This window comes from Dipteris shenzhenensis, chromosome 32 (assembly GCF_047967505.1).
Source record: "Dipteris shenzhenensis isolate YYH24624 ecotype China chromosome 32, Dip_SZ_1.0, whole genome shotgun sequence".
Taxonomy (NCBI): domain Eukaryota; kingdom Viridiplantae; phylum Streptophyta; class Polypodiopsida; order Gleicheniales; family Dipteridaceae; genus Dipteris; species Dipteris shenzhenensis.
The window spans coordinates 9,243,358-9,259,433 of NC_141627.1; the positions used below are offsets into that span (position 1 = coordinate 9,243,358).

The following is a 16,076-nucleotide window of genomic DNA, read 5'->3' on the forward strand; positions in this document are numbered from 1 at the left end:
TGAGACTGAGATTTTCCTCGGGCATCTTTTGGCAAACTTTTCTGACTGTTTGGGATGTATCCTCTGGTGATCCATTTTTTTCCACTTTTGTTTTCTTCCGTCGTTCTTTGCAGCAATCGCTCTTCGATGTCTGCAAACTCACTACATAGATCATGATGTATATTTGTCCTACACGGAGATTTTCTCTTGATGTAACCTTTCGGCTTACCAGGTTTCTGGGATAGCTATCTTGTGATATAAAGCATTCAAAGTTTTCACAAAAAAAAGTATGTGTTTTATATGTCTATTAAAAGGCAATTTTAATGGATAAACTCATCATTGCTCAGATGAAGAAACTACTATCTGTAAAAACTACAAGCTTGTTGACATGACATTGAGTATGGGACAACCAAGTCTACAAAATATAGAGCTACCACAAATCATCCCAAATGACTCTGTGGACCTCCTGCTATGTCAAGCAAAGGGTGGGTAGGTCTAAGGATAACTAACACCGGGGGAGGGGGAGGGGGAGGGGACGTCATTGAGCAGCAACAGAACCATCTAGTAGTACAAGAGTACCACCTGATAGTGCATATATATTTAATAAATTCATGGTCCATCAATACAACAACTTGGCTCCATATAGATAATGTCTCCAAGTTTTCAAGCGTATATAACCACATATAATTTGTTCTCCTAAGTCGGTACCAAACCTGGGTATCATCTAGCTCTTTACTCTCAAAAGCTATAGGTCGGTCCTACTAGTATACGATCAAGAGGTAGTGTTGCACATAGAGTTCAAATTGAGTCTTTATGAGTGGTGGTAGCAGAATTTGAGAATGGAGACTCCATTTACAATAGGTTGATTTTGCGTAATATTCACTCGAGGCATGATATCAATGATGATCAAGATACTATCAAAATATTGAAAGTGGTGCCCAAACCTAGAGTTATACTTCACATAAAGTGGTAGGAACCATATACGAGGCCTTGGACCGTAGGTCCCTAAATATTTGCAAATAAGTGTCGAATGGCATCTTATCCATGTTCGGGTATGTGAACTTTGTTGAGGAGATCAAATTCATCCTCGGGTTGAAGGAACTTGTCACGAGGGCGTGAGTTTTTGGTAACTCGCATGTGGGCCCAACTCTGGGAATCAAGTTGGCGATGGCTCGAGATGAGGGTGTGCTAGTTTCCCCCTAGGAAGTTGTGGCTTGGGGACAAATGAAATGTTTAGGGCCAAGAGGGGCCCAAAGTACCTTAGAAATGAAGTTGGTCATTGGTGGGGCTTTTAAAAAGGCCTCACTAGAGGGGGCCTAGGGGCAAATGAAAGCCCTTGGGGACAACCTAAGGCATGGGTGCCACGTGGCATGCCCATGCAAACCCTTTTGGAAAGGAAATCCTTGGAAGGCCTTCGTGAAGAAAAATGGCAAAACAGGAGATCACAAGGGAAAAAGGAAGAGCCTGCGGGAGTTCGTGCCAACGAATGCAGCGTTGCTAGGGGCCGTACGATGGAACAAAAGCCCCCAAAGTGAAGACGTACGGCTGTACGGGCCTGCTGATACAGATCTGCTGAAGGCATACGGGCTGTACAGAGCAGTCCATACAGCTTGTACGGAATGCGGAGAGCTGTACGGACAGCTGTCAATGTACGGCTGTCAAGGTACGGATGGCAACACGGACTCCTACAATGTGCATACGTTGCTATTGGCTGTTGCTGAATGCATTCTCGTGGCTTTCTTGACAAAAACTGAATTCTTATGCACAAGTCTGCCGTAAAGTTTGTACCGGCTTGAGAAGGGGCTGGTGTTGGCCTATTACTCAGCTCATGTGAGCTATTTGTAGAGACTTTGGGCTGCATGTACATGCATTTGGGTCTAGGGTGCTTGGTGTAGCTAGCTACGTAGCCATGTGAACAAAAAGCTAGCAAGGAGTTGTGCATGGGCTCGGGGGATGAACTCTAGGCTAGTAAAGGGTTCGCACATGCTCTCTTGTGTTTGCTCGTGAGCATTGGGTTGGTTTTTTAAGAAACTTGCTTGGCAGAATGATCACAATGAATGCTTGCAGAGGTTGTTCGTGCTTCTGAGCACCGGGGGTAGTTCAGTTATGCTTTCACCCATTGCTTGGGTATTTCAGTGAGTCAGTGGACACTTGTGATTGTCTCAAAAGCATGTGGCCTTGTTTGGGCTGCTAGTAAACACTCTCAGGTTAAATGCAGGTGTCTGCACTAAGAATGGATGCCTATGGTCACATGGGGGTGACAGCAGAGCCCCGCAGGACTAATGTTTGGAATATTGATGCCTACTGAGCAGGTAACATGTTCCGTGTGGGAATATATTCTTGGTTTCTCTAGGAGATGGGTCACATGCGGGCAGTGATAGCTAGGCAGAGGGCACATCTTGAGTACATCCTCATTGCTGAGTAGGCTGGGGTCGGGAATCCATACTTGGAATTGGAATTATCACTGGAACCCTGAGAGGGTTAGTACAGGTGTGACTGCCATAGTGTTTGCTGTGTTGTGATGCGAGTTCTCTTATGGGAAACAAGTTGATGTATTAGGATAGGTGTGACCCCTAGGGTAAGAGACTATTAGTCATGGCAGTCTTGAACAGTGGAGAAAGCTTATGTATGCTTTCTTTTTCTGCTTTGAGCAGATGGTTAACTTTTGGGGTACTAGTAATAGCTATGGGGAACTGTGTGGCCAAGTGTGGTCACTAGTGACAGTTCCGGGTTGTGTGCAAACTTCCTGGATTAGGGATGGAGACCTACTGCCAAGAGTGGTGAGAACAGTGAACAGTATAGGCTATGCAGGGTATGTGGATGCCCAATGGGATGTAGAATGCCCTAGTTGTAAGAGGGAATGTCTCCTTTATGTAGCTTGGAATTCTGGGCCTCTCACTTAATTAAAGACATATCGTATGTTGAGCATGTGCGGATGTCAGGGAGTTATAGTAGGTCTGTAGGATTGCCGTTGCTTGTACTACTGCTTCTCACCAGTATGGCAGCCGTCACCAACTTCTCCTACTATCACATTGATAAGTGCAGATGCCTTAGAAGAAATACCTATTCTCGAGATCGGGATTGAGGAATTGCCCCATGAGATGCTACAACTCGGTGCACAACTGCAACCAATATATCTCCAACAACCAGAGCCCGAGGCAAGATCGGCACCAGAACCTGAGGAAAGATCGGCACCAGAGCCTGAGGCTACATCATCACTAGAACCGCCCATCGACGCCATGCCAGTCGGTTTGGGACCAATCTGTGTCTTTGTCTTGGTGCAAGGGCAGCTCCCAATCTGTTGGTTATACTTTTGCTGAATTGTTAAAGTGACAGTGTTGACTGGTTACTTGTTAGTTTTATTGCCCTTTAATTTTATTGAAGGCCGGTTCATGGTTCGAACTCCTCCCAATACATTTTTTCGAAATTAGTCCAAGTTACCGGTTTTTCATTCAACTCCCTCCACCAAGATAATGCTTCCCCCTCAAACATCCCCTGTGCCATCTGGATCTTTAAGGAATTAGAAGAAGGATGGAAAGAAAAGTGCACCTGCCACAGCTTCAACCAAGAATCGACACACTCGGTATAGTGTTCCTTCTTCTCACCCGTGAAGGTTTCGGGGGGTGAAAGAAGGTGCTGCTGGAATAGTTCACCCTGTCCCTGCTACCAAGCATGTGACTGAGGCTTGTAGCACCACTACGGTTTGATCTTGGGCTGTCAACATCTCCTTCAAGTCCTTCAACTGCTTGTCGAAGTAGTTTACTACTTGTTGATCTTTCGCCACGAGATTCTCTACTCCAAAATCTATCTCATCATTCAAGGGGAGGTATGCTACTTGTAGCCTCCTCATGCGTGCAAGATTCTTCAGCCATTGGAGGGGGATGAAGAGTACAGAAAGAGAGTCAATTCGTGAAAGACAGCAAGAGAGTGGACTGATGTACTGCGCAAAGGCAGTTACCGAAGAAAAAAGAGGAAGAGAGAGGCTGTGCATAGGCCAAAACAGTCCGATACGGTTACTGTGGACAAGGACATAGCTGCTCCAAATGGCACTTCAACAAGGCTTCTCCAGCAGCCAAACAGCTTTGAATTCTGCTTCTAGCTCTTCAGGGCCTGCTAAAGCTTTGTGGTAATCCGCAACAACTATCTGCTGTCCCAATAAAGTGGAGGACTTGCTTGAGTCTCCAAGGCAATTTCGTACAGGTTTGCTGCCTCCTTATGGCTGCAATTGATTCGCAAAGTAATATGCTGGTTCAAGCTGTGATTGAATTGCAGCAATCAAAGGCTTGTTAGTTGGGTGGATGCACTTACTGTGGCTTACCACGGAAGCATGTAAGCTGAAGGTGGAGCCAAGTGGCTTGGCAAGGGAAATATATTAAAGAGTGGCTTGATGACATGTCAAGCAGTCAATATTGCACTTCAGAGAATTAAGAAGCTAGGATACATTGAAATTCCAAGGGAGAGTACAAGGGAATAGGACTTGTGCAACAAGAGTGACTCCTTGACTATTCCAACCGCTTTGGATGAGGCTACGTTACGATGGAGAGAAATCAACCAATAACAGAGTCATATGGAGAACAAGAAGGCGAATAGGTGAGCACATCCACCAAAAAGGGAGCAGATGGAGAGTAAGAAGAGGAGAATAAGATGACAAAATGGGTGAGGAGTACATTGATGAAAGGAAAAAGGTAGTACATATACTTAATACAATCGATATAGTCCGTGTCTTTCTTCTCTCACTCTAAACCATAAGCCTCCAAATGATCATGTATGGTCGATTCATCAACTATACATGGCCCAATCAGAGAGGATCAGTGAAGATAAGTAAAGCTTTTCCCTACTCACACTCCAGGTCAAAAGTCTATTTACCTCTTAATCTAGAGGGGATAAACTTATATAAATTTTAAAGAAATTACATGATTTCACTTGAAAGAATTTAAGGAGTTGAGAGCTAAGAAAAAAACCTGCAGAACACCCATAATGCGCAGAAATCGTATATCCACCCCATAACTTAAATCTTTCACGCCATGTAGAAAACCTCCTACACAAACAAGTAAAGTTCCTTCAATTAAGTTCAAAAACAAAGATTGAAGTATGCAAACGATAAAACCATACATTGACCAATAGTGATGATGTTATATACAAGTCCATCCATGTAGTAAAAGATGCACACATTATCAGATTTTGAGCACTAGCTTGATCATGGAAGTGCTCCAATTTGACTGCACTATTTGTTATAAACCAAGCGACAAAGAACTCACACCCCACATAGACATGGAAAGATGAAAGCATTTTTCATTGAGTTATTTGAGCTTATTATTTATCAATGTGCCACACATTTGAGCATTTCTAGATTATGAGATAGAAGTCATAACCAACAGTAGATAGTTAAAGATACGTTTTGTAGGAAATTTGAATTAACATATGCTTTGTACCTTGGAGTATCAAGCCCAAACCAAAGAGCTTTATAACACGTAAGCTGACCTTGTAAGCAGCGATTCTTCTATCATTTAGTTTCTACAAAACAAGCAATAATTAAACTGGATGTTAATTGAAGACATTTTATAAACACAATCAAGGTAAGCCATTATGAGCAACAAAAAGAAGGCTATTTGCTACACTTATGAGAAGCTTGTGTTCACTCTTATATACCCAACTCATAAAGCTAAAAACCAAATGTTGTAGTATATAGCATGGACTAACATAGCATCCTTACTAATCTCATCAATCAACACAACTATCCACCACTCATATTCATAGATTTCTGCTTCATAAACCATCTTGGCAAATCTTTTCTTCAAATAAACTTGGCCCATGCTTCTTAATGGGAAACCATGATTTAGGCCATTTAATTTAATGAGTTTAATAGATTTCACAAAAAGAAAATACTTCATTGAGCTTGATAACAAGGAGCACCCCCAAATAAGGGCTTTGCTACTACAAGCATGTAAGAAATTTGGAGTCTAGGGTAGCCCTTCTTATTTGAGGTGTGTATCTAGGATTACGTACACGTGCATGTGTGCGTGTGTGTGTGCACGCGCACGTGCACGTTAATTAGAAACTTGGATGTTGCATGTTCGCCTCAGGATAGTTCAATCTATTTTGGAGCCGCAAATTCAGTTTTACCTACCTTTGATCATGTTTGGCAAGGGAGATCTTACCTACTTTATGTCAGCCATTATGGAAACTAATTTGGCGATCCAAACATGGCCGGGAAAGTTTGAGATTGCTTTCAATGCATGGGGGTTGCATATTCTCAACTTTCATTTGCATATCCTTGCTCATAAGGGGAAAATGATGCTATAGGGATGCCCTCTCAGTGCTTTACTGTATGCCATTGCTACTCATGCTATGCTGCAATATATTGATCATCTTGTGGCTACAGGATCACTTCATGCTTGGAATTGGATGCTAATCGCAGCATGGTTGCTTAAGCTTATGATGATGATTCTTTCTTTACCCCGAAGAATACGCCCCATGGTCTTGGTGCCTTGATGCAGGCCCTCTCTGTTTATGGTTTGGCAGCTGGTCTTCATGTTAATTTTCAAAAGTCTAAGCTGCTCCCTTTGCATTCCAAAGAATGGCATAGTCTATTATGGCCCAAGGATATCATTCCACCCACTCAGTTTGTTTGTCATCTTGGTTACCCTTTGGGTGGGAACTCACTCGCCGACAACAAACTGATTGGGTTTTGACTAAGCTTCGGAAAAAGCTTGAGTATTGGAAACTGGCAACCTGGCCTTTGCACGTTCGTCTTCGAATAGTGCAGTCCATCCTTGTGGCATATATTCAATTTTACTTGCCATTGATCATGTTCATTAAGGCAGATCTTACATCTTTTATGTCTATCTTTATGGAAATCTTTTGGCGATCCAAACATGGCAGAAAAAGTCTCAAGCTGCTTTCGATGCATCACATTTGTTCTACCAAGATGCATGGTGGATTGAACATCACGGATATTCATGTGCATATTCTTGTCCACACGGGGAAAATGTTGCTGCAATTTCTACAAGAAGATCAACCTTGGGCTCTAGTGATTAGGACTCTGGTCACTCATATCAGTTATTTTGCGTTTGGTCATTGGCAACTCGATCACTAGGATTTCTTTTTTGACTCCACTAATGGCACTTTGCTTGGCTGCCCTTTTGTCTCCCGCTTGCTTCTTGACTGAAAGCATGTTCTTTCTCATCTGGAATAGAATGGACAGCAATCTTTGCTTGGGAATTCTTTGAGAGCTGAAAGCATTCACTGGTCGAAAGTCTTTCAGCCTCCCTTGGCTTTACAGGAACCTCGACGTTCCTACTTTGTCTCGTTTAAAGGCATCACCTTAGTTGCTGATGTTACAGATGATGCTGGTACTATGCTCCCCTTTTCTCTAGCAGCCATTACATATGGATTGGGCTCTCATTATCATCCTTTGTGGCCACATTACTTCTATGCTTTCGCCTTTTGTTCCGATTCCTCCTTTGGAACTCCAGGACCGGCTGGAAGATTGGACTTTGACTTCTCCAGGGTCCTCTTCTCGTCCTTTGAGGCTATCTCAAATTACTATACTTTCATTGTATAAAATCCTTGCGCCTCAACCTTGGGTTTCAAAGAGAGGTGATTCTGTTTGGCGAATGCATCGCCCAGCCAACTGGTGGAGGAAAATATTACAACAACTTTGGACCTATAAAGTACCGCTTCGGCAACAGGTTTTCTTTTGTCGAGTTCTTTTGGGAGTGTTTCCATCTGGACAGCTATTAGCTCATCGACACATTGCTCCTGCACTTTGCCACAGATGTTCTGCTTCTTCAGAGACTGTGCCGCACTTGTTTTGGCATTGTCCGTGCTCTCGTGAGTTTTCTGATCTGCTTCGACAGCGCCTGCAAGCGAGATTCCCATCTGTTCTGTTTGGGTTCGCTACTGGGCACTATGGACTTTATGGACATATAGGAATTGTGAAGCCTTTGGTGATCCTACTTTCTCTTTGTTTGGCTTTTTTAGGCGTTCTCTGCAGCAATCTTTCTTTGATTGCTTGCAGACCCGCTGCATAGATCATGAGGTCTTTTTGGCATATACTGAAATTTTCAGTTGATGTAATTGTAGCATCTTATTTTCATGACCAGAAAATACTAGGTATTCTGAGATGTTTCCAGAGTACTTCAGCCCATCCCATGGAGAGGGGGTTTGTAGGTGAACTCCTGGTGGTTCTAGTGATGCCCTATAGGCCATGGTATGTGCCTTGTAGGCATAAATATAGGCACTTGTAGTGTTAGTGCCTTTTAGGCCACATAGGACACTTAGTCCTAGGTCTATATACAAGTACCTTGTACTCTCTATTTTCATTATCCTAGTTGATGTGACGACAGACTCTATCGACTCTTTGCAACCTGCACTCTCTCTTTCTATTCATCGATCCTATATTTAGCTCTCAGAGAATCTGTATCTCATATCTTTTGGCATTGCTCTAAGAGATAATTTCATGGGCATCCTTCGCCACAAATTGAGATTGAGATTTTCTCAGGCTATTTTTGGCAAGCATTTCTGGTTGTTTGGGATCTATCCTAAATGGTCAGACTTTGATTTGTTATTTACTTGGGTTCGCTACTACTAGGCACTCTGGACTCTCTGGAAAGCGCTAGGAATCACGGAGTCTTTGGTGATCCTGTCTTTTCTACTTTTGTTTTCTTCCGTCGTTCTTTGCAGCAATCGCTCTTCGATTGTTTGCAAACTCACTGCATAGATCAGAATGTATATTTGTCCTACATGGACATTTTCGCTTGATGTACTATTTCAGCTTACCAGTTTTTTTCCTGGATAGCTCTCTTGTAATATAAAGCACTCAAAGACTTGACTAAAAAAAGGTGTGTGTGTGCATAGATTAGGATGTATATTTGTCCTACATGGACATTTTCGCGTGATGTATTATTTCGGCTTGCTAGTTTTTTTCTAGATAGCTATCTTGTAATATAAAGCATTCAGAGTTTTCACTTTTTTTATTTAAAAAAATGTATATGCGTGCGCGCTACCCATCCTATGCTGCAATATATTGATCATCTCGTGGCTACATGCTCCCTTCATGGTTTGGAATTGGATGCAAATCGCAACATGGTTGCTCAAGCCTATGTTGATGATTCTTTCTTTACCCCGAAGAATACGCAGAATGATCTTTCTGCTTTGATGCAGGCTCTCTCTGTTTATGGTTTGGCAGCTGGTCTTCACGTAAATTTTCAAAAGTCTAAGCTGCTCCCATTGCATTCTAAAGACTGGCATAGTCTTTTGTGGCCCGGGGAAATCATTCCACCCACTCAAATTGTTTGTCATCTTGGTTACCCTTTTGGTTGGGGTCTCACTTGTCGTCAACAAACTGATTGGGTGATGGTCAAGCTTCGGAAAAAGCTAGAGTATTGAAAATTGGCAACCTGGCCTTTGCATGTTCGGCTTCATTTAGTACAGTCCATCCTTGTGGCTTATATTCAATTTTATTTGCCTTTGATCCTATTCACCAAGGCAGATCATGCTTCTTTCATGTCTACCATTATGGAAATCTTCTAGCGTTCCAAACATGGTAGAAAAACTCTCAGGCTGCTTTCAGTGCATCAACTTTGTTCCCCTAAGATGCATGGTGGTTTGAACGTCACGAATATCCAGGTGCATATCCTTGCTCACAGGGGAAAAATGTTGCTGCAATTTCTGCAAGGTGATCATCCTTAGGCTCCTATGATTAGATCTCTAGTCACACATATCATTATTTCTACCTTTGGTCACTGGCAAATCAATTACTGGGATTTCTTATTTGGTCGCATCGATGGCACTTTACCTGGCTGCCCTTTGGTCTCCAATTTGCTTCTTGATTGGAAGCAAGTCCTCTCATCTGGAATGGCATGGTCGACAGTCTTTACTGGGTAATTCTTTGCGAGCTGAAAGCATTCACTGGTCGACAATCCGTCTCCACTCACTTTACAAAAACCTCGCCGTTCCTACTTTGTTTCTTTTAAGGGCATCACTTCTATTGCTGATGTTACTCATGATGATGGCTCTGTGCTACCTTTTTCTCTGGCAGCTACACGATATGGCTTAATCTCTCATTATCATGTTTTGTGGCAACAAATTGCTTATATACTTTCGCCTTTTGTTCCAATTCCTCCTTTGGAACTTCGGGACAGGTTGGAGGATTGGCTTTGACTTCCCAAGGGTCCTCTTCTTGCCCTTTGAGGCTATCTCAGATTACGGTGCCTGCATTGTATAAAATCCTTTTGCCTCAACCTTGGGTTTCAGAGAAAGGCAATTCTATTTGGCGAATGCATCGCCCACCCAAGTGGTGGAGAAAGAGATTACAGCAACTTTGGGCCTACAAATCTCCTCTTCGGAAGTAGGTTTTCTTCTGGCAAGTGCTTTTGGGCATTTTTCCATCTGGACAAATGTTGGCTCGTAGACACATTGCTCCCGCTTGTTGCCACAGATGTTTAAGTTCTCAGGAGACTGTGCCTCATTTATTCTGGTTTTGTCCATGTTCTCGTGAGTTCATTGATCTTCTTCGGCAGTGCCTACGAGCGAGATTCCCGACTGTTCCTTTTGGAAAGTCTTTCGGGCTCTTTGGTTTTCATCCACCCAGACCAGAGTTTCATCTTTTCTTTGTTTGGGTTCGCTATTGGCACTCTGGACTTTATGGACAGACAGGAACTGTAAAGTCTTTGGTGATCCTATATTTTCCTTGTTTGGCTTTTTTAAGCGTTCTTTGCAACAATCCTTCTTCGATTGCTTGCAGACGCGCTGCATAGATCATGATGTATATCTAGCATACACTGAGATTTTCAGCTGATGTAATCTCAGTTGCATCATTTTGAGGTCGCTACTCTTGTAATATAATCAATCAAAAGTTTTCACTAAAAAAAAAAGTGTGTGCGCATGCACGTGTGTGTGTGTGTGTGTGAGAGAGAGAGAGAGAGGAGGGTTTGAAATTGTGCGTATGATGTATGAACATATGCATGAGTGCATGTAGGCTTGATGCATGTGTCATCTCACACAAATACATGTATGTGTATACGTAGGTATCAAATTTATCTCTAGAATATGTAGAGCCACAAAATATTCATAATGAAAAGACTGCAAGTTTCTTCGGCAAACCTAAACCGGGCCTTACGATGGCTTCCACCAGCACCTATGACTTTATCATCATTTTGCATAGTGATCACCAAGCTAAACCATGCTTGGAAGATAGCATCAACCTTCCCTAACCTCAAAAAATCTCCTTTATTTCAAAAAAATTCTCAGGTGCTTGAGCAAGAGTTCTTGCTTGTTCATACCATCACAATCCCACCTCATAATTCTCCCCATTGAATTGGAGGGGGAAGTTTCTTTTTGTTAAAAACATGAACTTCTATTATGTATGAACAAAATACAAGAAACCAAAATACAATCTTACGAGAGGCCCATACAAAATCATGCACATAGAAAAACTAGGCTATCTTAACCAACTAGAGAGTGGAAATGCCATGAAGGTCCTTGGTCCCGCTCTCTCATGAAAGCAGCTCTCCTCACCACTATGGCGTGCGAGGAGCCCCTAATCCTACCCCAAAAAGCCATGAGGTGTGAATAATGTCTTGTAAAATGTCTCAAGGGAGTGAAGTTGGGATCATGAGTCACTATGATTTTCATCTACTTTATGGGACGCAAGCGAGCTCACAAAAACATTTTACTTGCAAATTAAAGCCACGTCATTTGTTGCTTAGATACCCATATGTGGTATCGACTAATGACACACGTTACAAATTATTAGTTTTTTGTGTAAAACATTATAGGCTGCTTAATGAAATCAAAGCTACCTTGCATGCTTATATCTTCTAAATCCAATGTAGTCGATTCTCCACTCATACACCACCTTCTCCCACTCGCCATTGCCTCTCTTCTTGTAATTCTCTCTCTATTTAATGAAACGGTTCACACTAGTTTTCCTCACACGCGGACTCATGATACCATCGTCCCAATCCATAAGCTATGGGATCCAATGAGCCCATAAAACTACAGGACCATTATGATCGGGCCTATCATATCCAAGTTTTAAGCCTTGTTGCTCGAGACTCAGGTTAGTCTGTTTGCAGAGCCAGAGCCTTTGTATAAGCAGGCGTCTAGACTACAATGTCACCTTGGAAGGAGTCATTGAGGAGGCTAGGGCACAGAGAGAGAGAATCTATTATTGCTTTGTAGATTTCCACAAGGGTTTCAACACAATGCAACAAGGTAAACTATTCAACCTCTATAGGATTTAGGGTTCGAAAAGGATATTATTTGGACGATCATGACTCTCTGTGTTCGGGTATCGGGCAGATTTTGAACAATGGTTGCATAGACACATGAGGTCATGAGTACATATACCTAGATGAATCCAGGAACATTCCCAAACTCATCCTTTAAAAACACAACATAGTGCAGTTTCAATCTCATGATAGTCACTCACAAGGTTGAAAACCATAAACTCCATCATGCATAGCAAGGACTAGCTACTATGACATCCCCACTGACGTCATCAACGCCCAACAGTGGGTGTAGACCATAGTATAAAAAATATGCTCTCACACATACAAATCCACACACCCACACATACTTAAGCATCCATTTATACAAAGTCTTCGTACTGAGTTTCTATCGACACTCCGGAGGTGAAGGGCAGACTCAGCCATGATGAAGGCTAGCACTAAAGGAGAAGGCTAATCAAAAGGTAGTCCAAGATCTCTTCATTCAAGCTACAACTGCTTGTGAGGTCATGAGTACTATTGGGATCAAGCAAGGATGTCACTGTAGATTAAAGAGCTTGAGCCATTCATTGTGACACTAGGTGGCACAGGCTCACTCTTACCTGGATCCCTTGTCCCGATTCTATTATATGTAAATGATGTGGCTATACTCTCTTATTACGAGGACGAGAATTCTAACGTAATTGAATTTACGCATGAATACCTTGGACCTTGGTGGCACGGGAATTTCAGGAGTCCTTGTATGTGTATCGGGCTCGGGGAATTAATCCCTAGTGATCCCAAGCAACTTGTGCACATGTTGGTGTATTAATTGATCCCATGCAGGCCCAACTCAGCAAAGGGTATGCCGCACTCACCAAACTCGGGTGACAGTGTTTCCAGTCCCACTTTTAAGATCCCACGTCCAAGTCTATGATGGTCAACACATCTCAGGCAGCAACACATTGAGAGCAGTTTAAGTTTGACAGCGCATCACAGGATATTGTCACGTCTTATATCTACCTGGGAGTTCTCTTCTCAAGCCCCTTCATGATGAGCCCATCCATGTAGGCCCGACTGTGCAGAGAGTATGCCGCACTCACCAAACTTGCGCGAGTGTTTCCAGTCCCACTTTTAGGATCCCACGACCAAGTTTGTTCTCTTTAGCTCCTTTTAGGAGCCCAGATCTATCAGAAGTGGACTGGTCACAAGTAGAGAGGAAGCAGGTTTATTAATCACAGATGATCTGCAGTAAGTCATCGGTACCACCCCATACAACTTGGTGCAGCCTTTCAAACTGCACCATGACATCATGACAAAGCAATCAAGATTGTCCCCCGTGTCATGGATGGCCATTGATGTACACCTCTAGGGAGGAGTGGGTGCATGAAATAATACCAAAAGTGGAAAACATGCACGTTTCATTGTTTCAATTCCAGTTTTTGAAACTTCAAAAATGGGCTGTACCACGTTCTCTAGCAAATGATTAAAGGTGTTGCTTCACTGTGTGGCCATGGCATGTCCAGAAATACAGCAAGTATTAGTTAAGACCATGTATTGAGTTGCATGAATCTCACATACCTTGTGAGTCAGAGCCAGAGAAACCCCAACAATGAAGAGGAAAGCAGGCACCACAAAATCTGCAAACGAAATCCCATTCCATGGTGTATGATTTATTCCTGACCAGAACCCACCACAGTAATCCACAAGAATCATTGCCTGCAAAACAGGGAAAGCGCAATTTAGTTTTGACAGGATAAATAGATTACCTTACCTTGAAGACTTCCGTCATAATTTTTCTTTATAAAAACATCAATTCCCATATTTTAATACACCATATCAACAGAGCTTTGAGTTTCGGGTTGAAAGTGGGCATTGATGTATTCGAAGAATATTCTACTATGAAAGGTTTTATGAAAACATGCTTCCCACATTTGAATACGCCAGATCAACAGAAGACATGTTCAGAAAGCTTCAAAACAAGACTCCAGCATGCATTGCGTGAAGTACCTGTTATCACGTGGTCTGGTCAGTAGGTTATCGCGGATTTAATATGGACACTATTGAACGCTATCAATCAAAAACTCGATGAGGGAAGCACATCAACGCATTAGGGAAAGCTCATGTTCGTATGGGATAAACAATCTACGGATCAAAGCAACTCACTACGACAAACTTAAGTGGACTATCTGCCAGGGGAGAGGAACGAATATCGTAAGCTAGGCTCTTAAAGGAGATCTGAGGGCCTTTAAATGGTGGGGAAGTGGAGTAAAATGTTCGAAAGACACAAGCAGCATGGTAAGACCAATAATTAATGACACGAGATAATTGAAAACCACCACCTGGGAAAGGTATCGAATTGAAACTGTCCGTCTATTTTCAACATTCTGGATTAAAATCGTGACAGCAAGATATCCAAAAGGATGCATCCGTTCCAATTGTTATAACAATATAAAGAACTCGACAAGATACAGAATGGAAGCGGCGGTTGCACGAGAATGGTTACCCCAACAGTTAAGCCCCTGAAGACATCCAAAGATGCCAGACGCTGGTCTAATTTAAATGGAGAAATTGAAGCTGCGTTTCCTGACAAAAGAGGCCTTTTGGCCTCTTCTTCTTCAACCCAATCTTGGTCTGAGCCGTTAGCTTCAACATCCTCTAGCATAGTGTCGCCGTCGATGCAATCGACAAGTTGTTCATCCTTGGTTTTGCACACTTCTTCTTCCGGAGCATGGGTACCGCGCATGCAATCGTACGCAGCGGTTTTATTTTGGCCCTCCATCGAACTCAGGGCCAGGAGCTGCAGAGCGATCATACACGTTACTCAGAGAGAGGAAATCATGCGCCGTTGCGCACATGCAACTATGCGTTATGAGATATCCAAATCTTGCAGCACCGTTTCGAGAGCGAAAAAGGAATGACACGAACACGAAAATCCCTTGTTGAAAACTGATTTCGCTGGTTCGCGTGAAGTCGACGAATCACTCACTCGTCAGACTTCTGCTGCCGATACCTTGGTCCGCGACGACGCTGGCCAAGTCTATGGGGCAATGAGAGCGGCGTTCGGCGAGCATTGCCTGCTGCGAAAGCAAATGCGACACCGCAAGAAGGAGGAGCTGAGCGAAGCGCGAATCCTCTGCAACAGGTAACCGCAATGCATCCGCTCACGCAGGAACAAGCACTGTAGCTCCGCAGTTTCTGAAAGAGGGAGGGACGATTCGAAAGCGGGAAAATTTGCTAGATTTGTAGTCTGAGCTCGAATTCTCTGGAGGTGTGGAAGGATTCAATGGAGAGGAGGAGAAAGGGGGAGATGGGAGGAGGAGCTGAGGGAAGCCATAGCTGAAGAAGGAAGGAGGGGAAAAGGGAAGCTGGCAAGTAACGAAAAGCACGAGCGCATTGTAAGAAGGCAGATGTTGTCACCTTCACTCCTCTCAGTCTGTTCTTGCCACGCTGGCACTCTGTCTTGGGCTTTACTCGTCCCAGTCGTTGCCCCTTTGCTATCCTTGCCCTTCCTTTTGAAACCAAAAGGTAATTCTTTCCACACAAATTCACCACCTAATCAATTGAGAAATAGAACACAATCACACCATGGAAGCGATAGCAGAATGGGTACAATCTCCCCCCCTACATGCCTGGCTCACCCTTCCTCATCTAGAGTATTTATGATATTTCATAAAAGCACCAACCCGCCAAAATTATCCCTCCCATCCAAAAATGAGGAATTTGCTTTACATAGCCATCTTTGGGCCCAAAATGAATTATGTCCTCAACAAAATATATTGCTCAACCTTGCAATAATTAAACAAATACAAAATTGGCCCATGGCCATATATAATGCGCTGTGCGACACCTCGATCGGCACCCTCGCACTAACTCCAATCCTCG

The 16,076-nt window shown here is 43.0% G+C and overlaps 1 protein-coding gene across 4 annotated transcripts in view; it reads right to left on the bottom strand.

The window, feature by feature from the left end:
- LOC147880272 (uncharacterized) overlaps positions 1–15,543 on the bottom strand; it is a 70,251-nt gene extending 54,708 nt beyond the window's left edge. For 3 of the 4 annotated variants that reach the window (XM_087370510.1, XM_087370509.1, XM_087370507.1), the window contains exons 1-5: positions 15,181–15,543; positions 14,698–14,991; positions 13,773–13,910; positions 5,412–5,493; positions 4,941–5,017 (exon numbers count right to left, since the gene is read on the bottom strand). In XM_087370510.1, the coding sequence (XP_087226636.1) occupies positions 4,941–5,017; positions 5,412–5,493; positions 13,773–13,910; positions 14,698–14,973 (573 nt within the window). In that variant the 5' untranslated portion in view covers positions 14,974–14,991; positions 15,181–15,543. The remainder of the gene's footprint in view (positions 1–4,940; positions 5,018–5,411; positions 5,494–13,772; positions 13,911–14,697; positions 14,992–15,180) is intronic. The other variant, XM_087370508.1, reaches the window with a different exon arrangement.
- Between the last annotated feature and the right edge of the window lie 533 nt (positions 15,544–16,076).